Source organism: Thunnus albacares, chromosome 17, assembly GCF_914725855.1.
Source record: "Thunnus albacares chromosome 17, fThuAlb1.1, whole genome shotgun sequence".
In the NCBI taxonomy this organism is placed as follows: Eukaryota; Metazoa; Chordata; class Actinopteri; order Scombriformes; family Scombridae; genus Thunnus; species Thunnus albacares.
Window position 1 is genome coordinate 15513899 of NC_058122.1, and position 27719 is coordinate 15541617.

At 42.8% G+C, this 27719-nt stretch overlaps 2 protein-coding genes across 2 annotated transcripts in view; one reads left to right on the forward strand and one right to left on the reverse strand.

Moving 5' to 3' along the window:
• Positions 1–1515, reverse strand: part of prkar1b (protein kinase, cAMP-dependent, regulatory, type I, beta) — a 66509-nt gene extending 64994 nt beyond the window's left edge. The window contains exon 1 of the mRNA XM_044332266.1: positions 1306–1515. The gene's annotated coding sequence lies outside the window, so the exon portion shown is untranslated. The remainder of the gene's footprint in view (positions 1–1305) is intronic.
• Positions 1516–3421: 1906 nt separating this feature from the next.
• Positions 3422–27641, forward strand: LOC122967309 (dynein axonemal assembly factor 5-like). Its single transcript, XM_044331875.1, has 13 exons — positions 3422–4006; positions 4734–4918; positions 5049–5173; positions 5391–5509; positions 7638–7870; positions 8281–8505; positions 12906–13049; positions 14491–14659; positions 17270–17417; positions 21002–21152; positions 22735–22891; positions 23186–23377; positions 26916–27641. The coding sequence occupies exons 1-13, from the start codon at positions 3469–3471 to the stop codon at positions 27068–27070; spliced, it is 2541 nt and encodes an 846-aa protein (XP_044187810.1). The 5' UTR covers positions 3422–3468; the 3' UTR covers positions 27071–27641.
• Positions 27642–27719: the final 78 nt, after the last annotated feature.

Genomic DNA, 27719 nt, shown 5'->3' on the forward strand with positions numbered 1-27719 from the left:
GAATTAATATCTCTGGGTGTATTAGACATTTGTGGGCCATGCTGCAATACAATGAGCAGGAATGCTTTATGGCCATAATGGATTTTTGTGATATTTGAATCATCGTGGTGAAGTACCTTGATTTGAATTTGAGATGCCAGGATAGAGGATTTTATCCCTATCGCCCACTCTTACTTGCTATATTAGTAGTAAAACTGTATCCCTGAGCAAATGTGCAAGCCTCTTCCTTGTGTCTTTGACTGTGGACAGGTGACAGAAGAAGCCCACAAAAGAGTGTATTGGATAACAGTATTTCACATAGGACTGGGCGATATGGACAAAATCAAATATCACAATATTTTTAGACCAAATACCTCGATATTGATATTGCAACAACATTGTAGAGATGACTATTGATGCTTTCACAAAATATTTACACAATGAGGTTTTTTGATAAATAATCATAAGTGGGTAAAGGCAAATAATAGAACAGCTAGAACAGGCTGGTAAGTTCAGAAAATTACATCAATTTACTGTAATGCAGCCATTAAAACCAAGAAAAGACAACACTTATGCCATATCACAATATTATGATATCCAAAATCTAAAACGATATCTAGTCTTATATTACAATATCGATATAATATCGATATATTGCTCAAGCCTAATATCACACTTAATAGGGGTGCACACCTTATGTTAAATGAATACATAACTAATACATGCTCATTAGTATGTTTCTTTGTGGATGAGGATTGAAAACTGGTGCTTAAACAGATATAATGTTATTAGTGAAGTAAATTAGCATAAGCAGGTGGAGGCAAAGTAAATCATGTAACAGTGTATGGCAACTGACAACATGATCATATCAGGCTACAGTTGTGCCAAATAACAGCAGTATGTTACATGACAAGCCAGGAAGCAAACTGCTCACTACCCTATATGACTTCCTGAAATGGAAATCACGTCTATGATATGGTTAATGCTGCATAATAAATCACAATCAGTCATGACTTTAGGGTATGACATGTACCGAGTGCACTTTCTTCACAGCAAATGACAAAGCAGCGTCCACATATAGCAATTTTTGCTGGGTACACTATAGAGCTAGTGATGAAAGTGGGCACCTGTTCCAGTGCATTCAATAGACGGCTAACCCAGCTAGCCTTGCTAACCTTACAATGACAACCAAACCACAACGAGGCGGAATTACTGCGACTACCACGACGTGAACGCTGCCAGGGGGGTGGGGGCTGATAGGCTATAACCCGCTACTCTGTGTCCATAAATGCACGGTGTAGTCGGTGCTCTGGCGGGTATCCCTACCGTTATATTTTGGAGGATGCTCAGTGAGAAAACACCTCGCTGCTGGTGGGAGATTGGTGAGGTACCGTTTGCTGGCTTAGGATGCTGCTGCTGCTGCTGCCGCTCTGCCTCTCTGCTACCTCGGCTCGCTCTGCGTCAGTCCGGATGACGTCAATCTGTCATCTTCTCGACCGCAAAGGCGCTCACTCCCTCTCCCTATCGAGGCCAGCAGCAGCAGCCTGTTTGCAGGTGAAAAACCTTTAAAGGAAACATACACCTGAAATCATCATTTGGGGAAGGGGTGTCTTTCTGTGATACTGAACAGGTTTTGTCTGTGAATTTGAAGACTTACTCCAACAATAAGGAACAATAAGGAACATTTACTTGAAAAAATTCAGATTTCAGAGAGTTTAATGGCCTCTCAAAATTAAAAATCTTCCCAGAGAAAGGAGACAGGGCATATCTTGCGGCCCCCAATATGTATTAACATGCCACAACCTGAGGGACAATGAATGACCTACACACACACACACACACACAAATTCATGCATAGGACATACTGTATAAATACATGGATATACCATATATAATTAATATATATCAATCCTAATGTTATGTTAATGTTATTTTGTTTCACTGACTCTTGACTCATGCCAATAAAGCAGATTTGAATTTGACTGTATGCTGATTCCATTTATAGAGAAACCCTGGAGCTGACATATTTGACACAGGGCCATAGTCAGGATTACTGAGGTCATGAGTCTCAAAATGCTCCCCCTCTCCCCTCTCAGATAAAGACCAGACTGGCCAGATTTTTCATATGCCTATTTTATTATTATTAGCCTAATATTCAACCGTTAAATTTCCTAATTCTATTTCCTAGTGTGAAAGTCTGAATGCTGTTTCAAAGCCATTCTCTACACTGTCAGGAAAACAATTTTGGTTTGGTTTATTAAGCCTTTATTTCTTTTTGTGCTCCATTTTGTTGGCATAAAAGTAGTCAAATTTGAATACTGAGTGCAGACACACCAACTGCAACAAGTGACAGCATAAATTAAAGTCTTGATGCTTGATGTTGACTGTTTTCACTGTTCGTAGATATGACTTTAGGCTATTCTGCTACTGTTTGTAGATATGACTTTAGGCTACTATGCAACATCACTGAAATAGCACAATGTAAATTTTGTATGAGGGCAGATTTGACGGTGAAATATGTGACAAGACTTGCATTTTGCTTTCATCATGTGCAACCAGACATGGGGCTAAATGAGCAGTATGCCCCTATTGATCCCCCGTTATTCATGCTTTCTGCGCATTAGTGTACCCAAGTAACACAGTGGTAGTCATGCATCTTAATTATTATTTATGATTAATTATTTTGCCATTTGTCACGTTGTTTGTGTAACTAATCCTAAACAAATCTGCAATAGTAAAATGATCACAAACAAAAAAAAACAGTATGCAGCCCTAACCTTGGTTGTTTGGGGGCTGCTAGGTTCTGGGGCATTTGTCCATTTTGCCCAGTTGGTAATCCAGCCTTGGTTAGATCCCACTAAAGGAGGGGTCAACAATGACATGTTCTTTTGTCCTTGTTCTATGGGGGGGCAATGTTTCACAGGTGTGGTGAAAACACAGGCCTATATTTTTCCTTTTTTTTGTTTCTATTAATTTATTTAAGAATATTGATAAATGAAACTGTTTCTTTTAGGACAGTATCCAACCGCAAATTTCGTTTTTCCCATTTGTAATTGAGGACTAACAGAATTAAAGCAATCAATATTATTACAATTTTTGCAAAAATGACTGTGTTGCACCACCAGACTAGAGATGTAATAGTAGATTTGCCATCTACTGATAGTAGATTGCTTTTTGGGAAATCAACAGAATAGCTTAATCTTAAAAGGGTGATTGTTTAAAAAATTATAATTATTGTCATTTTAATTGCATTATTTACATGTTATTTGGCAACATGAACTTAATACTTTTGCTGCCCCGATCATATCTTGTTTGGATTCAAATTCCATCGTGAATAGAAACATTTGTAAACAAATGTTGGAGGGGAGAGAACTAGGTGAAGGAAGAACGTTGTGATTGCGAATAAAGTTTTACGTTTTGAATAGGAAGCTATCGTAAAGCAGCCGTTTGTTTGTCGTGCAGCTGCCGGTTGCTATAACAACAGCCAAGATGGCAGCGATGGCGGCTGGAGATGAGCATGCTGCTTCTGAAGTTTTGAGAGGACTTGCCAGACATTTAAACTGTCTGAACGAAGACAACAAAGCGACAAGAAAGAGGGCTCTCGAGTTAATCAAGAGGGAGACTGTTGATAAAAAGCTCTCCAGCAGCGTCCTACAGGAGGTTTTCTCTGCCCTCCTCAAGCCTCTCCTCAAATGTCTGTCAGATCCGATGGAAAGATGCAGAGAAACCGCAATTGCGACGATAACAGAGTTTATTCGCTGTGTCCCCAAACCGGAGGAGTCGTTGCCTTATCTCATGCCCTGTCTGGCTCAGCGGCTCGGGGAGAAAGAGATCCAGGAGCCGGCGGAGGAGCTCCGGCTGTCCGCCGTGGAGATGTTGACTCTGACGGTGGAGGTGTGCGGGACGCAGTTAGCGCCGTATCTGACCGAAATGTTCAACATACTGCAGAGAACCGTCGTCGACCCTTTCCCAGACGTTAAAAGAGAAAGCTGCAAATGTACCGTCGTCTTTGCAAAGTGTTTGCCGGGTAGGTGAAAAGCTTTTCTTTTTGTTGATAAACTTTGTTGCCATGGTTCCCAGGCAAGCAGACAGATACACACACGTACTACACAGCTGCAGATCTCAGGCTTAGCTCTAGTATTCTCGATTATCGATTTATCTGTCACTTATTTATTTATTTATTACTCATTTAGTTACTAGTTCCCACCTTTTTTGGGCTCGTGCTACCCTTAAAACAAAGCAACAATCCACTTGAAACCAATTATCAGCAGTTGAAAATGATTATAAGATTTATGCTGGGTCAAATATTTTCTGATCACTTGTCTTATTTTATTAATTTTTAGATGTGCAACCCCTCAGATGGTCTAAACCACTAGTAACTGTTGATTTTCTGTTGGCTAACTAATCGATGTATCATCTGAGCACTAATTATTTACCTTGATCCCAATATTTGTTGGATTTGGCTTGCATGTGATGCTCTAGCAGGGAGATCCAAAGCTGAGAGGCCCCGATTGAAAAGCGCTGGTCACCCCTAACTTTTCATTTCACTCACTTTGAACAGTCACAACAGTGTATACAAAAGTGTGTCACTTAAGATTTATTCATTATTTTATTCTAATGATGTCAGAGGACACACTCCTCCTCTCAATCATAAATGGTCAGTATAAACGTGTAATTGAGCCTTTGAAACCACAAAAAAGACATTTAAAGTTATATCATGATATAATACAAATAATATGATCTCTGTATCTCAGAGCACTTTCACATGCAGGCTGAGAGTCTGACCACGCCTCTCATGCAGACGATTGCACATCAGCACTCCCGGGTACGAGTGTCTGTCATCGAAGCCACCGGGGCGGTCATTCAGCATAGCACTGGGAAAAACATGGATGACGTACTCTCTCATCTGGCGCAGAGACTGTTTGACGACTCACCACAGGTTCAGTTTCAGCAGTTATTCACCTCTAGCAGGGCTTGCACCTCTCTTCAAAGTCAAAGTGTGTTATATCGATGTAAACTATGTGCAATACTTCTCTGTGAAATATATCTGTTTCTCTCTTTGGGTCCAGGTGAGAAAAGCCGTGACTGCAGTTGTTGGTGATTGGCTGCTACACATGCGAGACAGATACTCTTATTTCCACAAACTCATCCCACTCCTGCTGAGCAGCGTTAATGATGAGATTCCTGAAATAAGGTAAAATAGTTTCCCCTTTGCTTCACAATGCAGTGTACCTCATGTACTCTGTATTAGCTGTGTTAAAAATATATCATATTTTTATATTATATTATATAACTGACATCTGAGTTGGATGTAGGAACAAGAGCCTAATCTAAATATCTACAACATATGTGAAATAAGGTGATGGTGATGATGTTGAGGACTGAGAGAATGACTGGTGTTTCTCCTGCAGACTTCTAGCAGCTGATTTATGGAGGCAGGTAGGCGCCCAGTGGGAGAAGGAGAATGAGGACGACATCAAGGACAAGATGGACTTTCTTCTGACCCCACCTCCCCTCTACCCACCAGGAGGTCAGGCGCTGCAGCAGCAGCTTCTTCCTGCTCTATACCATATGGGCAAACAGAATTTGATATGTAGATGGATAGACTCCAAAGGACTATCACCATCCATCAACAATAGCCCTTTTACTTAGATTGTCCTTGAGCTACATTTGTCTCTACCCCTACAGTGTATCAGTTTTAAAAGTTGTTTTATGTGATCTACAGATATTTAGATCTTTTATTTAGGTTATTTATCCTTCCTGGTTATTTAAACTAGTTGTCAATTGGGTCTACATGTCATTCCACATGCAGCATTTAACATGCTAATTACTCGCCCATTTTAAGGTGCGTAGGTTTGAAGAGAAGAACATTTGGAGTAATTGTTAGGAAACATACACAAAAGTCATGGCTGTTTGTGGCTCATGAAAGTGTAAAGAGTGCAAAGTAGGGTGGTAGCATTTTAGAGATACTTCTACTCCTGCCATCTGAAGCTCTTATTAGCACACATTTCTGCCATTTGTCAACACAGCAATGAGGAAGAAACTAACTTTATGTTGGGCCTGGGTGATGGAAGGACGAGACTGTAAAGACAGCTGATTTTTTTTCCTGATGAAATAAACTGAGCAGGAAAATCCTTGGGATCCAGCTTAAGCCCAGGCTATAAACTCAGACTTACATCCTATAAATATTATCTCATGTGCTCTTTCAGTAGATGGGTTCATTTAGGTGAAATCTAAGGTGGGAATGAATTTCATTGTCACAACAGAGCTAAGTTTGGCTTCATTGGTCCTTCCACTTGCAGAATAAAATCCCTGTCACACTAGTAAATCAGAATTTTGAATCTAAATCAAATCCCTACACCTTGCTGCATTAAATACTTTCTGTCCAAGGTTATTACAGCTGTCCAAGGTTATAACATGCAGTAAAAATGACACAGGTATGACTAGTTTTCAGTACAGGCACTGGCTTGGAGAGATAAATGTCAGCCCTGGGGCTTGGAATGAGTGTGAACCTGAACATGGTCACCACAGCTTGCCTATAGGGCTAGGCTAAACTTGTGTGTCTGTGTGTGTATGTGTGTGTGTGTGTGTGTGTGTGTGTGTGTGTGTGTGTGTGTGTGTTTATGTCAGAGGTACGGTACCCGGCCATGTCCCACAGCTACACATGTGACAATATGGATAAATACGGGTTCCGCCTGGGGACAGGAAAGGAAAGGAAGAGGCTCTCTCCCTCTTTGTCTTTTCTCTTTCTTGCCATCATAAATCTGCCGGGCCTCCCAGTGTGAAGAGGTCACTGTCAGACAGTGAGAGACAACCAGAAAAGGGCTTGTTCTGTCTTGTCCTGGTGTGTTTCTCTGATTTATCCCTGTCTTCCTTTAGTCCTCCCTTCCTCTCTTATTAGTGTAGGAATAGGAGAAGAAGAATAAGGGAGGGGGAGAGAGAGAGAGAGAGAGAGGAAGGGAAAGAGAGGGACGCAGGATTGGAACTGTAGAAGGCCATTTGAGAATGTGTTTCACTTGCTCTGACAAGTCCCTTGTGGGGAAATCTCAATCGTAAAAAGTTATAGGTAGAAAATTAAGAGCCCTGTCCGCCGACATTTGAAAACCTGTGAATCTGTGATATTTATTGTTCCCTATATGCTATTTCTTAGTCTATTTCTTTGTTACAATACATTTTTTTAAAAAAAAGTGTGTAAAATGGGTGATCAGATATCCCAAAAGCTGCCTCAATAGACATGTAATGCAGCCAGACGATATGTTCCAGTTTGAATTGCCAGTGTTCATAAACTACGTGCTAAATGCTGATTGGTTATATTTATATGCCCATTTCCTGGTGTAGTTCTGGAAAGAAATAAGTAGTTCACTTACTTAAGGCAAAGTAGAAAAAGGTGGGCTGTGAGACAGTGAGTTCTTCCAAAACATAAAAAAAAAAACTTGTGAAAATTCACTTTTAGATGTTATTTGAGTTTTGGTTTTCTTGGATGAAATGGATTTTTGGGTTTTTTTTAAATCTCACCAGCACAATCACTTTTACTCCTTTTATGCCATATGTCATTTTGTGTCTTTTTATTTGTGCAAACTAAAACTTAAACATCGCAGGCTGATGTCTAACAGTAAAGAGAGTGTATGAAGATGAATGCTCTTCATTTTCTCCTCCAGTGGAGCGTCCGGGGCTTGGCTGCAGAGAGTTGGTGGTGAGGAACCTTGGCAGGCTAGTGCCAGCCATCACCCACGACGTGACCGACTGGCTGGTTCCCACACGGGTCAGGACCTCCCAGCTTCTCTCTGTGCTGCTGCTCCATGCAGAGGACCACAGCACCCAGCACCTCCAGCCTCTCCTGGCCACCCTCTACCGGGCCTGCACCGACTCAGAGAGGGACGTGGTCAGCAATGTGAGTTCCAGAGAGCTTGTCATCAGATTAGCAGGATGTTATACAATAATACTGTATTTCCTTTTTGGGATCAGGGGTTGGCATTTATTAACTCTGCACCTCTGCTTAGACACAATAGAATTGTTTGGTTATATTTCAGTTCTCACCAGACTGAATTATTTCAGGACACATCTGTTGAGCTTTGAGTCAGCACTTCCAGTGACATGCGAGTCTACCCACTGTCCTCATTTAGACTGGGCCAAGCGGAGCTCAAGGACTTGGGATGCACCTGTTTACATCGGAGGATTCTGTGGCTCTTTGATGTTTGGCATATTAAAAAAGACTTCCTGTTGTTCTTCTCCTTCACACTCCCCCATGCCTCTGTATCTCTCTTCACTCTCCTCTCTCTCTCTCTTTGTACCTACAACTAGTGCCTGGCAGCTGCTAAACTGTTGGGGACCTTTGTCCCTCCTGCAGTCTTCCTCAAGCTGCTGCTGGATCATGTGACAACCTCATCCTCTTCCGCTCACCCCTGGGCCCCCCTCATGGTGCTGGCTGCAGCTCTGGGAGGCTGCTCCAAACCTCTCCTTAAACCACATCTCCAACAGATCGCCAACACACTGGCCCAGCCTGACGTCTGCCAGGAATATCAACAGGTCAGAAGAGGGATGCCTGGGTTTGGTTGTTGTCAATCTTTTTTTTTTTTTTTTTTTTACTTATCAACCTGAGAATGACTGCTCTCTGCCAATAACATCATGTATCTCATTCACACCCAGTGCAACCACTTCCTTCTATTGGTAACTTAGTAGCTCCAATAGTCTAGTGACACCTTGGTAGAAGTTACTGTTGAAGAGGAAAGAAAAAGATGACAGCTTTGCCAGGTCTTTTCTGCCCTCATAGGTTGCCATGTCTTGATTCTCCCTCCCCTGATCTGTGCGCACCAGCTGTTTCAATTCCAGTCTTGTTAGGTGATCTTGGCAGTGTCATAGAAGGTCATTTTCTAGTCTCTCTGTGTACCTTAGCACTCTTATTTTTGGCAGTGACAGTGGAGCAGTCATACTCTATATTTCTTGCCTAATTTGTCCCTTATGGAAATGGGTTTCGTGATAAGATGCCACATCTGTTAAAAGGGCTTTCGCTGAAGAGCCTCTTTTCAATAGCACCACTGTACGTGGTGAGTTCAGTGGGTTCGCTGTTGAGTAATTCTGCAAAATGCCGACCCCACTAAAGTGACAGTCCGGCCACATGGTGTTTTTCAAATCTTACATTTCAAGTCTATGATCATAACGTCTCCACTCACACGCAACTGTGAAATGAGCTCCCACATTTTTTTTTTTTTTTGAACTTAATAGAAAAAAGTGATTAAAAATGCCTTCTCTGAAAATAAGAGTCTACCAGTGGAAAAATCTCATCAAGTCCAGAGCAGACTCTTCCCCACTTCCTTTCCTCTTGCACCAAATATGTTTCCCTTTCAGAATCAAAATAACAGTTGCTTGGCAGAGGGTTATTTTCTGATCCTGCCGCACCACTGACTCACCTATACCCATGACCCCACCCGACTCCCAGTGAGGCCTGCAAGAATTTCCTCCCTGGGATAATAATAACAAAAATCCACTAATTTCACGTGACCCCTGCATGGCTGCTCTGACCTCTCTGAGTAGACAAGGCAGCGCATAGTCTTTGTTTTTTTTTATAGCCCTGTGCAAGGTCTCAGCACCGGACTGTGGTTCAGTCACCTTCATTCTCCCCTTCTCTCTCACAGCGCTAAGCCATTAAAAGAATCCCTGAAATTTCAAAGCCTGCCTGGTCAAGGCCAGTGATAAATGGGGAGAGAAGCTGACCCCCTTCTGTCCTCCCGCATCGCTGCCCGACGAGGTCAGCCAGAGGGAGAACTAACAGGACGAGACGGTCACACATTGTCACACAGATGGAGGCAGACCTCTGCTTCCTCTCGGTCTGTTTCTCCATCTATCTCCCTCTGTCACTCTCTCTGTCTGTGAGTCTGACGGCGAAGCAAAGAGCGCTGTGATTCAAGAGCTCGACCAGACAAAGCACCTGCAACATTCTTCGACAACAGGCGGGATTCTTAGCAGCGTGCAGGGCCAGATCCCTGTGTAGCTGTAAATAACACTACTGGAGACAGTAGCACCTGCATCCAGCTCACCCTCTTTCTCTCTGAAATGCTGACCCAGATTATTGCACATGTACTTGCTGCACAGTTGCACGGTCTAAAGTGCTGGTTAGCCCCCAGATCCCTCATATAGGTCTGACTGACTTTGTATTTGCAAAAAAACAAACACTCTACTTTCTTTTTTTTTTTTTTTTTCAAAACGAGGCATCTTAAAAATATGTACGTTTGGATCCGACTTGAGAGAGCTCTGTGTCATTTGAACCAGAGGCAGAGAGGAAGAAAAAGTGAAGTTTGACTTGGACAAAATGAAGCCCGTTAAGAAATGAAATATAAATAATCTTCAAAGTGAACAGTGGCAGGGGAAACTGCGAGGCTCTGTGGGGAGTTGAGGGAACAAGCTGAAGATTTGGCAACTGATATATGATGCTTCTGCACGACTCAACCTCGCCGACTCTTTCAAGTCTCTGTTTTCTTTTCTTTATTTTAGTGGGGGAAAAGACAGCTTACAAAAATAAATGGCAGATGCTCGGGCAAAAAAAAAAAAAAAAAAAAAAAATACTGGTCGTAAATTGAAGATGGTGTCAAGGGATTGAGGGAAAATGAAAGGAAAGCCAGCGGTTAGAGAAGCCACCGTGTTCTGAGGTATCCTGTGCAATGTGTATGGGATGTTTGCTTATGATTCACATACGGGTTTTGCTTTTAAAGGGGTATTCCAGAGAGGATTAACAAACCTCCACCGTCACACAGACTCTTTACACAGCTGAGTGTCGCTCTGTTGTGGGTTGCCATGGGGATGACGGCATCACAATATCTGCAGGGCTGGAGAAAATTGGTAAAGATAGTACTAAGAAGAGAGGGAAAGAAAGTTATATAGAGGTTGCCTGACAGTGAATTAGCAGGGATATTTACAAGCGGGCTTGTTAGAAGGGAACATGTGCTTTTGGTGACACACTGTAAAAAGTGCCACAGTAGCCCAGAGGAACAAATCAGCAGGAGAGCAGGGGAGAAAAAGAATTCTCCGTTTCATTTCACAATATGACAACAAGCCAGTATTCAGCTGAACGTCCAAACATACTTGCGTACATCATCGTCTCATCTGCGTGCCTCGGAGCCTGCCCTTTGTCATGAATGACAGCTGCGTAGTCGCTCACTGCTCCACTGAACGACAGATGAAGAGAGGAGAAGAAAGGCAGAATAGCAAACTTTACCTGACTGCAAAGGGTCGGCATCCCATGCAACACCAGTGTTTGTTTCCCTGTTGCCATAGTAACATCAGTAGCTTTGGGGGGGTGGGCTCCCCACTGGATAGGAATCCATCGCTTGTGTGTGTGTTTATAATTGATGTATCCAGTGGTGGACAGATGCGCACACACACTGCGTAACGAGGCCCCCGGAGCGTGCCCAGACCAATGAAACCAGGTGTATCTCGCCTGGCTCCAGGTGTCCACCTAGTCATTACACCACAGCACTTTTTCCGCTCTCTCTCTCTCTCTCTCTCTCTCTCTCTCTCTCTCTCTCTCTCTCTCTCTCTCTCTCTCTCTCTCTCTCTCTCTCTCTCTTGGCCAGCTCTAATGGATGTTTTCTGCGCATGTATAATATGCGTGTCTGTATGCGTGTGCGCTAATGTGTGTGTCTGGCACAGTTTGTCACATTATTTCCACAACTGCCTCCCTGGAGCTCTCGCTGTATTTACACGCCAGTGAATGGCTGTGTCGCAGACAGGGAATTCCCCCATCAATGAATTCACCATAAGAGTGCACAGTGCGGTGCGTAAGCCGTTATAAGTGTTTTGAGTCTAGTCAGCTGAAGAAATGAGGGCAATGTTCAGGGCTGCATGGGAGTTTAGTTTAGCCTCAGACTGCCTCAGGAAAAGATGTCTACACACGTAACACCCTGGACTCAAGATACATATAACAAGCATTTTTTCCAGTGTGTGCTCATGAATGCCTCGCGCTCACCTCCACTATCAACACGCTATTGCAAAAAAAAAAAAAAAAAAAAAAAAAAAAAAAGTTTCTTGCAGACTGGAAATCCCTTAGCTGCCGTTTCTCATCACAAGTTCTGGCTTTGTTAACACTCTGAGCATCTTTACTTGGCTTGACACTTGTTTTCCTTCCAGACTAAGCCAAGCTCTGCTGTACAATAGCCACTTCAATTTGTGAAAAGATAGTGCGCCTCCTAGTGATACCTCTTGTAATTGCCAGTCAAGCTCAGCGAGTTGTGTGTGTCTGTGTGTGTGTGTGTGTGTGTGTGTGTGTGTGTGTGTGTGTGAGGTATGAATGTCACATCTCGCCACCCAACTCCTCATCACCAGACCAAAGCAAACACCTGGAGGGCACTCAAACTCTACAACTCTCTCTCTCTCTCTTTCTCTCTCTCTCTCTTGCTCACTCACCCCCCCCCCCCCCTCCATCTAGCCCTAATGACAGACTGGTAGAAAACAGGAAAAGAGGCCATGATCCCAGTGATGGCATGGAAATTAGCCTGAGCCGCAGGTCTTTGTCTAAACATGAGCTCACCACAACACTGGCTGACAAGTGACAGCAATCTAACACACACTCGTGCTCGGAAAAGGAAAGAAAGTTCTCGCTCTCGGTTACCGTATCTTGTCGATCGCTGTTATTTTTTGTGCAAAATAGGAGACGGGGAGCTGGTGTGCTTTTTAAGTTACTTTCTGTAATGGGAAGGGAGGTATTTGGTTAAGAAGCAGCATTACTACTTAGTTACTGCTGAAGAGTAGATAGTGGAAGGTGGTGTGTGCTGTGGAAGAGGAAAGAGGAGAAGAAATGGAATCAAGGCAGAAAAAGGAGATTGTGTGGATTGAAATGCAATGGGGTTCCCTCTCACGTAATGACAGCTGCTATCCAGATAAATCTTAATATGCTTTTCTCTTTTTCTCTGTCTTCCTATCTCCCTTTTTTCCAGGTTATGTACTTGGAGCAGTTGTTGGCCTGCGTGGATGTGCTGCTGTGTCAGTGTGAGTCAGAATGTGGCTCAGTCAGCCTGCAGCTGCTGCAGGTGTTGGTCACCGTCCAAAGCCTCTCCACTGAGCCGCAGTTCAGCGAAAAGGTGAGACAATACAACTTAACCGCACAAAGATACAATCCCAGATACATCGTCTTCTGGCAACTCTGCCATCAATTTGTTCCGCGTGAGCAAATCATCTCACCTGCGTTCGGTTATGTTCTGACATGGCACTTTTTTTTTTTTTTTTTTTTTTTTTTACCTTTTTCACCCCTTCAATTTTCTTTTTCCATCCCAGTTTTTTATTAGAAAGGTAAGCAGGTTTTATGAAGCAAGAGAGCTATTTGAGGAATGTGAGCATTTGTACAGGTTCAAAGTGGGCATAGCCAACAGTATAATTACCCACTTAGCCAGTGGAGCTGAAATTGCACCTTTAGAGTGGAACTTTACATCTAGTGAAGGGTTAAAGGAGATGGGTGAAAAGCAGAGAAAGAGAGAGAGAGACAGAAACGGAGAAGAAATGGAAAGGGCGTGATGAGCTGTGTTTCTTAGCAGGTGTGTGTCATCAGCCAAGCCCCATTTGTGGCTCCATAATGCCTCCTAACATCACAAGTAACGCGTTTTAATGTTTTGATCAGCCTCCAAGTGCAAAGACACAGACAGGAACTGTGATTAAATTAAATGAAGCCAACGGTATCAGAAGCCAGTGTGTTGCTTAACTGCTTGACAGGAGCGGGAAGGGATTGGCACCGATGCTTACCAGACACCATATGTATGTTCAGAAAGAGAGCAGTGTTAAAGATGAGACTGGGACAGTAAGAGTGGAATAGATTAAGAAAAGAAAGGGAGGGTGAGAATGGCCTTGGGCATTCCGGGACCCAGAGGAAAAGCAGAACTTGTTTTCCCAGAAAAGGGGCACGTCTTTCCCATCAGTGGACAGCTCAGGGTTGTCTAGCGTTTCTCTGAAGGGGCCGATATGTGACTCAGACATTGTCTGTGTCCCTGTCCATCCCTGAGGGACTATGAAGGGAGCTATGAAGTGCCCTAAAGGTCAGTTCCCCTGCCCTGTAGAGTCAGCTAATTATTTACTCTCCTATCTCTCATTCCTGCCCTTTCCTCTCTGCTCAGCTTTTATTGATGTGTGTGTGTGTGGGTTCCTGTGCCTTTGTGACATCCTGTCTATCTGTCGGGGTTTTTGTTACTAAGTGGTTTTATGTGTTAAGATCTTGTCATGTCTGCTGTGTTGTTCTTCCCATGGTTTCACATGATGGTTTTGTGCCTCCCATGTGAGCATGACCTGAAGAATTCCTGACATTACAAGAAAACAGCTGTAATTGTTCAACTTGAACACAATACACTCTGCTCTGTTACTACTTTGTGTCATCGACATCATCAGCCTCTCTCCCACCCGATCTACTCTGACTTCTTGTCTTTTTTTTTTTTTTCTACATATTCTGTATGATTTCGTGTAAAAATTGCAGCTTAAAAATGTGTTGACATAACTTTGTTTTCCTCCCATCCCTCCATGTCTCCCTCTATCCCTCAGGCCCTGGAGAGCGTACGGTGCTTGGGTAAGGTGCAGGGCCTGGACTCGGTGATGGAGCTCTATAGACAACATATGGGCCAGCTGCTGGACTGGCTGTCTGCCTCTGTCAGCACCTGGTCCAGTTACTCCCCACAAAGACTCCAACTGCATATCATAGTCATTCAATCAGGTGAGAAGTGAAGCCTGAATGTGCACAAGACATTGCCAAATTATACAGCAGGTGCTGAAGTTTGCACGTATAAAGACACAATAATAGACAAAGAAATACACTGAGAAAACTGCCTTGTCAAATGACCTGGTAATGATGAGAAAATCACTACATCATTCATCCATCTGAGCATACCCTTTGGCTCCATTTCTCCCCAGTATGTTGGTGAGACTATATAATCTATCTAATGTTTTATTAAACATTACTTCACGGTGTGGTTTGTGAAGCCATTCCTTCCTGAACTTGTTCAGACACAACGCGTTACATCATATTTTAAGCATCGTGCTGTTTGTCCTGTTCACACATGATCCATCATCAAGGCAGCACATCAAGGCCAGCAGCTGTCGAAGCAGCAGCACAGATTCTCTTCCACAAATAGTTTAGAAAGGGTCAGGGAGTAGCATTTTCTTGAATTCACAAAAAAGCAGCAAAACATAACCTACCTGATCCATCCTTTTTCCTTCAAACTCTCTCCATTCATGTTTTCATACAGTCCCACTTTTCTCCTGAGGTTAACTGTTGTCAATTGTTGGACACGTGTGCGTCAACACCGGTCAGAGCAAGTGTCAGCAGCACTTGACGGATGCGAGGGCTGGCAAATGACCCGATGTTTAATGTTAAAGTCTATGTGATGTATTGCTTGATGCCCCAATGGATGTTATATTGTTACATCGATGGTTTCCAAGATGGATGAGTGACTAGGAAACACAGAAATCTCCATTATTTTCTGTTACCCAAGCAGAGAGGCACATGGTCAAAGACACACACACAAAAAAAACAGGGCTGTCATTAACACCAGTTGGCTTACTTTTGTAAATCCCTGTCTTTCCCTCCGTGTGTCAGTCAGCCAGTGTGTCTCAGCCTTGTCTTAAGGAGTTAAAGTGTCTGTGTGTGTGTGTGTGTGTGTGTGTGTGTGTGTGTGTGTGTGTGTGTGGTGCAGTGGGTTAAAAAGCTATGACCCTGTCCTCTGTGCTGAGACTTCACTTTACCGCCCTCTATACCAAATAATCCTCCATCATCAGCACCTCACTGTGCCACACTTTCATCTTCATCTCTTTCTCCCTCCCTTCCCTCTCTTTCTAATTGACTGGGCAGCCGGGTACCTCTCTAATCCCCACACACACATCCACACACTCCCACGACTAACTGACCAGTCCACTCAGTGATCCCAGCGCAGGTCACCACATCAAACGGCCCCACAGCCGCCTGCTCTTGACCTTTTCCCCTGGATCAAGGCCACTTTGAAGCTCTGTGTGTGTGTGTGTGTGTGTGTGTGTGTGTGTGTGTGTGTGTGTGTGTCTTTATGTGTATGAGTGTGTTTTATTTATGCAAGTTGAATGCTGCACTAAGCCACCCTAGGTTTCATTCTTGCAGATGTGATTTTTGGTCTATTAGAGAGACCCGGCCGAACAGAGAGTGTGTGTGTGGCCGATGCGTTTGATGTGCACATGATTCAGGGAAATCAGCCCTCTGCCAAACAATTGACGGTAGTTAATGTGACAACTGAGAATTGGTCATTTTGCTTGCTCATCAGCTCTTCGCACACTTCATCTTTGTTCGTTTGAGACAGGAATAATTATTGCCTTCTCATATCCTCCTCCTCCGCCGTCTTTTGTTCTTCAGCTGGTGTGCGATCCTGGAGCCTGCAGGAATCTCTTACCCCCTCTTTCTCTATGTAGGGGTATAGTGCCTTGCTCAAGGACAGGATACACGTTGACATTCTCCCTAAGCAATTACGAGAAGTGTGTTTGACACACACAGACAAACACCGCCTCGTCATGTCTGTAGTCGATGTGAGTTGACCTGCAGACGTCTCTGGTCGAATGACACACCCTTTGATTCACACATTCCAGCTGGTTAATGCAGGTTTCCCTTTCTCTCTCCGTATCTCTTTATGACTTTGGCCGCCACCCTCGGGCAGTGTCAGGATTTCCTCTGTCTCCCTTCACGTCTGTACAATTGAGTCCAAACAGGGCACGGACACTTATCGGCCATGGCGCACACATATCACTAAATATAGCTCTGTAAACATGCAGCGAGACTGTCGGTGGGTGGGTGGGTGTGTGTGTGTGGGCATGAATGCAACTGGGAATATTTGTACTGTGAGATTTTCACTTTTCCTGTAATAGACACTTGTATAGAAACACTCTGTCACACAAAGACCTTTTTATGCCTCATTTCCTCGGAGCTGTGTGTCACCGTCTCACCAGTCCATTGATCTCTCAATAACACAAGCCCTCTGGTCAGTGCTAAACCAAAAAAAACAAAAAAAAAGATCCTATGTGTGTGCAGGCTTTGTCTTGTTTGTCATGAGATATTTAGTCTCGACAAAGAGGGGAATTAAGAACTTTTTACATTTAATATTTAGTGGCTGGCTAAAAACGGCAGAAAAAAATCAAGAGGTACCCGGAGATTTTGATATCAAGTAATGCTATGCAGCAGTTCTTTATGAGTGGATCCCTGTTTTGTTTGTCCCTTGCAGGCTACTTTGTGTTACTGGAAAAGCATTATGTTCAATTAAGTATCACAGCAGTAGTAATACAAATGTGTGTGTGTGTGTGTGCATTAAAGGCCCAGTGATTGGGGAGTTTGTGAACCAATTGATGCCTCTGCTCCGTGGCTGCCTCCAACCAGACAGAGACCCAGAGATGAGGATGACCATCTTCACAATGCTGGCCAAGTTGCTGCTGGACTCAGGCAATACACTAGATTCCCAGGGGTGAGAGGGACACATATACACATCCACATATAAATACACACACACACACACACACGCAGTGAGCAAGGGAACCTATGAAATAATGTAGGAACTGTTTTTGTAGTAGGTTTAAGAGAAGTTCTTGTATGTTTTTCACTTAACAAAGACGCACGCAACAGCAGAATTGCAGGTTAATTGTCCATAATTTCATAATTTCATGATGTAACATTGAGCTTTGAACTCATCCAGTTGTTTGGGTTTGTCTAGTCTGAATTTTCCAACTCATTGTTATTAGCACAGCTCATATTTTTAGGCTTTACCTCACATTATGTGAATAACCACCCAGCCCACACTATAATTAGAAACACACACACAAAAACACAATAGTGTACTTCCATGAAGTCATTATAACCCCATGAGCTTTTTTAGGACCTTGCGGTTTATTCACATAAGGTCATATTGTAGAGTCCTATTTAAGTTAAAACAGTCTCTTAGGGAGTATCAGATAGACTAACTCAGATTAGTTAATTACTTCCCAGCATGCCTGTAGAAGAAGGCACATGTCGTCTGAATCACTGGTCAGTAATTTAACAACACCTGGATGGTTATTGAATGATGATGGAGGTAGGACTTGTGTTTGGGATAGCAGAGATGTCTGACATCCAGAGAAGATCTCCAGTTTGTGAGTTCTTCCTCTTTGCAGCCCCCGTTGCCCTCCCGGGTCCCCTCTGAGCCCTCAGCTGTGCAGCCTTCAGCCCGGACTCAGAGCTCTAATCTGAGGGAATGCATTAAGCCTGAGGCCCTCCCCAGGTCCCAGCTATCACCACAGCTGCTCCTGTCGATCAAGAAAATAAACCTCGTCCATGGGGTTGTCTTGGAGACATCTGTGCAGCGTGTCACTAACCCTTAATATGAGGGATAGATTGATAATCTTTGTGTGGTGCAATGTTGAAAGTGCCTTTGGCATGAACCTGGCAGAAGTGTAAAGAATACAAGACAAAATAATATCCATGTCAGTGAAATATGTCACATAAACAACAGGAAGTGTTCTTAAGCCAAAACATTCAGCCACCTTTGCCAAAATTGTGGAAATTGGAACTTTGCTTTCAACTTTCATCAGATTATTTTATCCATAAATGTGCATATTAGACAAAAGGGGTCTCTGTCTCGTCCTCACTCTCAGCACGGCCACCTGCGCTGCTAACTGCTCCTCTCATTCCTGAGCTATATCTGCGGTAATCACAGGACCATCAGGAGACAGAAATCATGTTACACCTTCAAAAGGTTTCAAACAAATGCTTAACTTACAGTATGTGGGTCTGTGCGGTCTGCCATAATATTTCCATTCATACTCATCTCATCCCTCCATTCATGATTTATGGCGTAATCTTTGCTCAGCAGATTGTAGCCCACACACACACACACACCCTATATGTCATCAAGAGGACAATGATAGTCATAGAGAAAACCTCTTCTCTTTGTTCTACAACCCAAAATGACATAATGACAGCTCTGCTTTACAACAAGCAGAAAGGGAAAGGAGTTTGTGTAAGTGCCTTTCATCCACACACACACACACACACACACACACACACATAATGTCTTTGTTTCATGTGGATTTGTGTGATGTGATTAAAAAGATGGATGTGAAATCTAAGTAGAAGGTAATGTGTGAGAAATGAAAGTTTATACTTTTTTTTCCCTGGATGCGGCAGGCCAAAATCATGTGCCACTTGCAAGGGAGATAAGAGAGTGTGTTCTCATGCATGCGTGAACTGCAATAGGCTGCAATCTGTCTGTAATCTTAATTTCAACTTTAAAGACTTAAAACAAGAGAAAATAAATGCTACCGGGATGAGATCTTCCTCTTATTCCAAATGCAGTTTCCCTTTTGCCAGGAAACAAGACATGCATGTATCAAAAATGACCCTTTATTCTGTAACTAGAAAACCAGAAACAAGACTTAACCTCAAAACATTGGCACATTCATTTAACAGCTTTATGAAAATAACATTTTGAAAGTAACAATAACAGTGACATGGGAATGGCTGATATAAAGTACCAGTCAAAAGTTTGGACACATTTTCTCATTCAAGTGAATGGGAAGGTTTGTCCAAACTTTTGACTGGCACTGTGGTTGAAATTATTATCATAGTAACAATATGGATACTATCCATTATCATTATATATCATTATATATGGCAAATTTATGCACAATCACGCATTAAACAATCAAACTCATGTTCAAAGAAATGATAGTGCTACACATTACCAAATTCTTTATATGAGTGAAACAAAAATAAAAATCACTAATTTTGTTAGTTTTTAATGACAAATATCAATAAGTTGGATGTAAGGTCGTATTGTAATTTTGCTGAAATATGATAATATTATTAAATTAACGCCCATCCCTACTTGATGATAGACTAAATTTCTCGTTAAGATGTAGATTCTCTATTGTTCTATTGCTCTGAGAGAGCAAGTACTGATTGTTTTCATTATCATTTATTTTATCATTATTTTCTCCATTAATTTATCTTTTTTTTTTGGTCTATAAAACATCAGAAAATAGTGGAAATATGCCCATCACTGTTTCCATAGAGCCTGAGGTGATCAAATGTTCCACTATCGGTCCCAAACCCAAAGATATTCAATTCACTATGAGCTCAAGACTAAGACAAGCAGCAGGTTTTCACATTGGAGAAGTTGGAACCATAAAATGTCTTTTTTTTGAAAATATACTTAGATGACGAATTGATTATCAAAACTTATCTTCAGCCGTTCAACTAAACGATTAACTGACTAATAATTACAGCTCTGCTGTTACTTTGTGAGCATTAGAAGCACAGAGAGCTCCACTGTGTAGAGACTCATGAAGCGTACAGTCAAAGTTCCCTGGATCTTTGTGTGTATGTGTGCGAGTGCGCTAGCGTGCATGCACAGACATACATGTGAAAGGTAAAGTCCTACTCTTCTTTCCTTTGGAAATCATCCCTGTAATGTGGAAATATGTCTTTCCATCATCTGGCGTCATTCATGATGAGCTTTCAACACCTGTCAACATGAAGCGGCTGAGTTACAGTCCTATCTTTATTAATGGCACTCAGTCTCCCTCTACTGGCACTGAAACACTACAGCATACTTTATCAAATACATGACAAGTTTATTGTGACACCAGCTGAACAGCCAGATGCCAGGGCAGCTACCAGAATTTTGTGGAGTTGGTCGGGACTAAAGGACAGTGCGGACTCGTAGCGTGTGAGAGGACGTCAGAGGGCCTAAGCCAGCGTGGAAAAGACAGGGAGAAGGGAAAGGAGGACACCCAGATGTTCTACTCCTCGCCTTTTTGCCTCTCCTCCACTGCGCCCCCCCGCCCCTCCTATCTTAGAACGAGTGTGGGAAAATGACTGCAGTATAGCAATTGTGTTGCAGTAGCTTATGAATTCAACAGTCACATAGCATTCCCAACAGCCAACATCATTCGCTTAACTTCAAAACTGTCTTAAGTGCTCCATTTTTATAAAACTAAGATGATTGCCAAATGCTAATTCATGGAAAGTGACTTCTCTGATCCTGTCTATCTTTTTCTCTCACCCTTCTTCCAGGCATTTTCGTAATGAGTCAGAGAAGTTCCTGTGTGACATCCTGCTTCCTAACCTGGTTTGGCACGCGGGCCGCACTGCTGCTGCCGTCCGGACCTCAGTCCTCAGCTGTCTGCTGGCCCTGTTGCATGGAGGGGCTGTCACACCTGGACAGGTACCAGCACTGCATAAATGACATCTACAAATACATATCATTGCACACAGGCTGCATACGACACACAGTGGTTCCATTTATTCCCACTTGTGCAAAAAGCACTGGAAGCAAACACCGGATATGAACCATCTCCAGTAGTAAATACTCCTGATCTTCAATCTGCAGAAACACTTTTTATTGACTCAGCTGTAAAGGAAAAGATGTGGTAGTGCATTCTTCTAATCCATCAGGAAGTGACATTTACTTGAAATTCTCTGTTTTGTCCATTTCACATCAAAACAGACTTCCCGCTTGGCCATTTGGGGAAATATATCATCCGCCATCTTTTTCTCCTTAGCTGAAAGAGTTGGCCACTGCAGGTAGCAGGTGTACATGGGGCCAAGCGGGTTCACATACCTTTGTCCCTGAGGAACAATGCTTCTACTGTTCTGGGCTCTTGTTATATGTAGGAACTATCACCAGGACATGCCCTTGCACCTGCCTGTCAAAGCTTGTGCCCAGTTAGGGTATGCGTGCTCTCACACATGTACATCTGGCTGTGTTTGCCCTTGCGTGTGCAGTTGAGTGACCAGTTGAAACCGGCTCACACACCTCTGCTATTCACACGTCTTTAACTTAAAGGCAAAGCAAACAGCTGGGGGACAATGCGAGTATGGTTGTGGGTGTGTATGATCAAACTTTGATTAACTTATGGGAACCAAACATTCATGAAAGAATAGAAAACCTGAAAGAGTGGTTGCTAATCAGGGCTGCATTACTCTAACTTGAAATTTGTAATTATGTTATAGTTGAGATTAGATAAATAAGAATGTCAACTTCAGGATATGTGTGTATTTCCATCAGCAAATTTAAACAGCCTTTCATTTAGACGGACATTGTTTCCTCGCTACTCCCTGTGAAAACAATTAGCAGGTCCAGTTACACTTGGCACCCTGATATTGTCACTGATGTAATGCCAGATCACTCTCTGCCAAATTTTCCTTCTCTTTCTCTCTCCTCGTCTCCCTCTCCCCTCGCTCCTTCACGGTTACGATAGCAAACAGACGGGGTGACAGAGGTTTTAGCCATCACCTCTTGGCCTGTGGATCCCGGCGCTCAGCTTCACCTTGTTTGTCCATTTCCTCTGTTTCTCATCTGTTGGTGTGATGAAAACATTGGTTTTCACTGGACCTCTGATATTGGGCTCTATGCCCATTTGTCTGTACAAACTGATCCAGAGCTTATGTCAATCTGTCATGGTTCATGTGATATTTCACTTGGGTAAATATATACAAAGAACAGTAATATTTCCAGTGGAAGTGTGGACATTGTAACTTTCTTAAAGCTATCCTGGGCATGTGTTGTCGCCATCACTATCCAGCCGTTTCCTCCTCTAATAAAGGAGTATGTTTACTGTGGAAATCTACATGAGAAATGTAGAACTTAACTTAATTTCTTAATTTTTTTAGACCTATTTTGTGAACTGGAGACATGATTGCCCCATTAGTGAGTTTGAAATGTGTCAAACATGCACACAGACTTTGAACTTGTCATTGATGGTCTAATCGCTAAGTAAACCGATCTGTGCCTTTTCTGTGTGCAGCTGCTTTGCATGGAGGAAAAGCTGATTCTTCAGGTGTTATCAGCCCTGGAAGAGGACTCTCAGACGGGCAGACTGTTGGCCTGTCGCTCTCTGTCAACCATACTACGGCTCATAGGATCCAGTCTGCACCCTGAGGCCCTCAACAAGGTCTACCCTGGTAAACAAACACATAAAAATGAATGCACAATGCAACATTTTGTCGCACTGAAAATGACATGTATGCTTTGCAATTAATTGTTTAGAATTTCTTGAATCTAACAAATCAAAGAATAGCAGCATATTGGCCATTTGGGAAACATTTCACTTCGTTTATGTTTGCTGTCATTAAAAATGAATGTTGTGAGATGCCACAGATGTGGTGAATTACTGGCCTAAAAGTCAGCCAAATTGAAGGAAAATATTTTTTCAAATCCTTAGACTATTTTTGTGTGTGGGTGTCTTTCCTCCACAGAGCTGCTGAAGCGTCTGGATGACAGCAGCGAGGAGGTGCGCAGCGTGGCTCTGCAGGCTCTGGGGCTGTGGCTGTCCAGTCTGACCAAAGACTACAACCCAGAGCTCTGTGCTCCCCATCTCCAGTTCCTCTTCCAGGAGCTCCTCCTGCACCTGGACGACCCCGACAGCTCAGTGCAGGACCAAGTGCTCGGTGAGACTGGGTGGGGTGTTTGAACCAGCGACCTCAGAGATGAGGATGGAGTGTTGATAATAAGCTGATGGTGAAGGTTTAACAGGAGGATGTGCGACTTTCCTGACAATGCTTTGTTCAACGTGAACAAAAAAAAAAAGAATAATTTGTCTGGATCCTAGAGCGATGGACGCAGAATTATTGTCTAAAGCTTTAGTCTGTGTGGAATGTACCATAGCTGGGTGAGACGGTCAGGGAGGTGTCTGGAATACTTACTTTTCCTTCATCACTATTCGAATCCTCACTATTAATCATAACCATAACTCTTGACAAAATTTGGCAAACATTTTTCTAGCTGGCCTCAAATGCATTTTAGTTTTTTAAAACATGATGCTGACAGTCCTTGATACCACTGCTGATAAGAAATAGGAGGGATTGTGAAGATAACATAATGGGATACATAATATGAAACATCCTCTTGCGTATATGTGTGTACGTATACTGTATTTGACTTAAAATAATGATTCGTCATTGGCCTAATGACCCTGATTATCTGATAAACATGTTCAGATGATACAGATATTAAAGATGACGATGCTGAATGTGAGTCGATGATGAAAGCAGCATTTAGCTGTGATGATCTGCAGACCGGCCTGCTGTGTTTGAGACGCTCACAGAGGGATGAGAGGAATTAGGGGTATCCTCTATCAAACACTCGATTATTGCCCTGGCTCGCTGCCAGCAGATTCCCCTCTCCTTCATTTCAAAAGGCTCTCCGTTATCCTTCTTTTCCACGCAATTCATCACCGAGAGCAGCTCGAGCAATTCCCCCTGCCAATGTGAGTCCTTTCAGGGTTGGGTTGGAGTGAAATATAAGATCCAGATATGGATAAGCACCCACCTGAGAGAGACACTGTGCCCTAATATCTGTGTAACTGCCTCATTCCCCTGCCAGCACACCTGGGATAGACTGGGCAAATATCTGCCTCTCCACCCAGGATCTCACTCCAGAACATCTCAGAACAGTCTCCCCTAATGACAACCACATGGGGCTGAACCCCCTCCCCCCCCCCCCACCTCCACCTTTTCCCCATCTGTCCTCACACCCATCCCGCTTAATCCCTCCATCCTTTATCTGTCTGTCTGTCTTCCTCCTCTTATACCCAGTGTTGCTTCACGGGTGTGTTTTTATTGATGTTTCAGTGGAAAGTCTGAGTGGCTTCTCCTGAACTCTGTAACTGAGGCTCAACTCTTCTGGACTTTCACTCTCTCCCACTCTCATGGATGTTAGCTGTCATTACTTCTGACAGGACACAGGTGAGCGCTGATGCCTTAGCCAGGGATGAGAGGCCTCGCTACGGGATCTCTCATCTTCATACGGCTAGACGTGGAGGGAAAGAGGGGAGGGAAAAAAAGAGTAGAGAAGGCATTCTTACACTCGCCAGATGCAGCAACAGCTTCCATGCCATGACTTCTAGTCTCTGCAAGATTACTTTTGAAAGCCCTCCAAGGAAAATAAGCATTTTTGTTGTTGCCATTGGTTATCAAGTGTCTGTAACCTTGACTGCAGAAGGCAGAATAACAAATGTAAATGAACTTCATGAAGCGACCTTCGCCCACATACTATACGTCTGAATTCCTTGTATCTGAGTGCTTTTGTGTCATGTTCGCGTACGTGTACTGTAAGAACTCTCTTTGAAAAACAATATGGTAATACTGTATGTTCCAGTTTAAACATGAAAGGAGCAGTTATTGAGGATTTCTTTGTTGCATATCCAGCACAGGTTGAGCCAGCAATGATTTATCTTTAACTCATGCTCTGGCAATTAGTTACGCACCTAAACTGATACTAGCGAAAGCATAAGTCTGGTGACATTTTATATTTTTCTTATTGTCCACAAATCCCATGAAAAGACACAAACTAAAACCTTATATCACTCATTCCTTTGTGGCATAGACCTCCATAGATGTCCAAAAACGATTTATAACACATGAATAAAGCACACCGTATTTTGAGTCTATCCCACATACGCCATCCTGTTGCTGTAAATACTCACTAACGTGCCAAATAGCAGAAAATAGTCCCCAACAAGTGCATCATTTGCACTGTTAATGGAAGGTATTCATCCCTTTTTAAAAATGCAAGTTATATATTTGTGACCTGTTTTTAAAGATGTATGTTTTCATTAGGAACTGTTTTACACTTTACACAATATTGCCAACCTTATCATTTAAACGTAATTGTGTTGTAATTGTGTTGGGACAGTATCTTAGTAGTTATCTAGTTTTCTCCATCCAATCTGATAGTCTAAGTTTACATTACTGAGGTAGAGTAATTGATATGTCTTATAATATGAAAAATGAAAACAATGGTGATGCATCATTAACGAGAAATTAGCTTTAAGGAGTATGTCAGCGTATCTGTCCTGTACAGAGGCCCAGTTCATCACACTGTGATCCCCATGAAGTACAGTACACTCATGTTGAGAAGAGCACGTAGACAGCTCTGAGTCTCTTTGTGAAATGAGCTGACCTCATATCTTCCTGAGTGATCGTCTGTATCTGACAGCACCCATAACCGCCTGCGCCGCAAATATGGAAGCATTCCACACTCTCATGCATGGCTCTTTTTGAAGCGTTCTTTTTTTTTTTTTTTTCCCCTCCCCGCTCTTTCTTTCTCTCTATCTCTGGTTCTTTGTTCCTTTAATAGTTGATCCCATTCTTATGCTTCTTGAATTTCAAACGCATATCTGTGAAGTGGCTTGATGTCTGCAGCATGTCCTGACAGCATGACGGACAGCACCGCCAACCCCTCCTTCCCTCACTCCTCCAGTTCTCCACCCTGAATAATCCCAAAGTCCTGGCAGCACGGCGGCTACCTGCTCAATCACACACACACACACACACACACACAGACTCTTTCCACTGATATAACTCACTTCTCACAAGTCATCATTGTTCTCCTTTATCTCAAAGTCCACCCCCACCCCCCCACCCCCCGTCATCTCCATCCCAGCTAAGTACAGTATACACAAAAGCTAAAAATCCCCTCAATCTCCTTGAAGAACAAAGGCTGGTATCAGATGATGAGTTTACATGAGCTAACTCATCCAGAGTGACGGCATGTCACCACTAGAACAGCACTTTTGCATTGCGGTTTCCGAAGCATTTTACCCACTGACAGCAGTTAAAGTAATTCAATATACCTCTGATAATCAGCAGATGGTGTGGAAATGATGGCAGGAAAAGATTTGGAAAGAGAATTGCCGCCTCCCAGTGGAAGAAAAGGGCATTTGAACATTTTTGGTTTGCAGAGTTAATGTAGTGTAGTTCATCACTGCCATCTGCTGACTGATTTTTGACATGAGTAATGAATGAGAAAGCAATCAAGGCAGGCATAACTAGAGCACCATCACCTTCAGTTTAATATTTACGGTACTTCATGTTCTCTGAGTATTGCTGCTTTTAATTTGACTGCATCTTTTTTCCTCTCATCATGTCGCTAGTGCTGACTCCTGTCTGTGCTGTGTCTTTTGGGTTTTGTTTTGTGCGTTTCCAGAGATCCTGAAGCAAGGCAGCTCGGTCCACCCATCACTCCTGAAGAGGGAAGTGAAGGCAGTGAGGGACAAACAGCGGAGTCCTCTCTACTGCGACCAGCTGCTGCAGCACATCAGCTCACTGCCCACAGAGACTACAGCAGACTGTCCTGAGTGACAAGCCCAAAACAGACACAGAGACTGATATTTGTGCCTTTTAATCAAAGAACTCTCACTTTTTGCTGTGAAACTGGCTTTGATGAACAATCTATAACAGCACGATGAATCATTATCTTGCTCCTGTGTTGACCCTTGTGTGGGCGAGTAGATGACTGAATTTTCATTTTTTTTTATTTTCAGTATGTCCTTGAATGTGAAATGTCTCCTTTACCATTTGTTCAAGAACAGTCGTTCTGCATCCGTTGCATTTTATTCCTTTGGTTCTGATGTTTGGGTTTTATGAAAACAACATGTTTGATTCACTGTGGTTGTGTTTACATGTTTCAGTTATACACTTATAAGATCTCTTTGTTCATATCTTCGTAATTCTGGCAGACTGTTTGTGATATTGTTTCATTCCTGCACCTACTCTATCAGCATCCCAGCCTCCAGATGGTGCTGAGCCTGAGAGGAGGTACTCATGTGATATCTGTCTTTAAAGTGCACTTGTTCGCTTTGTGTTAAAAGAAAACCTGACAGTCAAGATGTGTACATACAAATCACATTAAAATATACCTGAATCTTTTAAATATGGAGTGAAACTACTGACACAGGTTTAAAAGAAATGGTCATCGGTAAGAATGTTATTTTGACAAAAGCCAAAATTA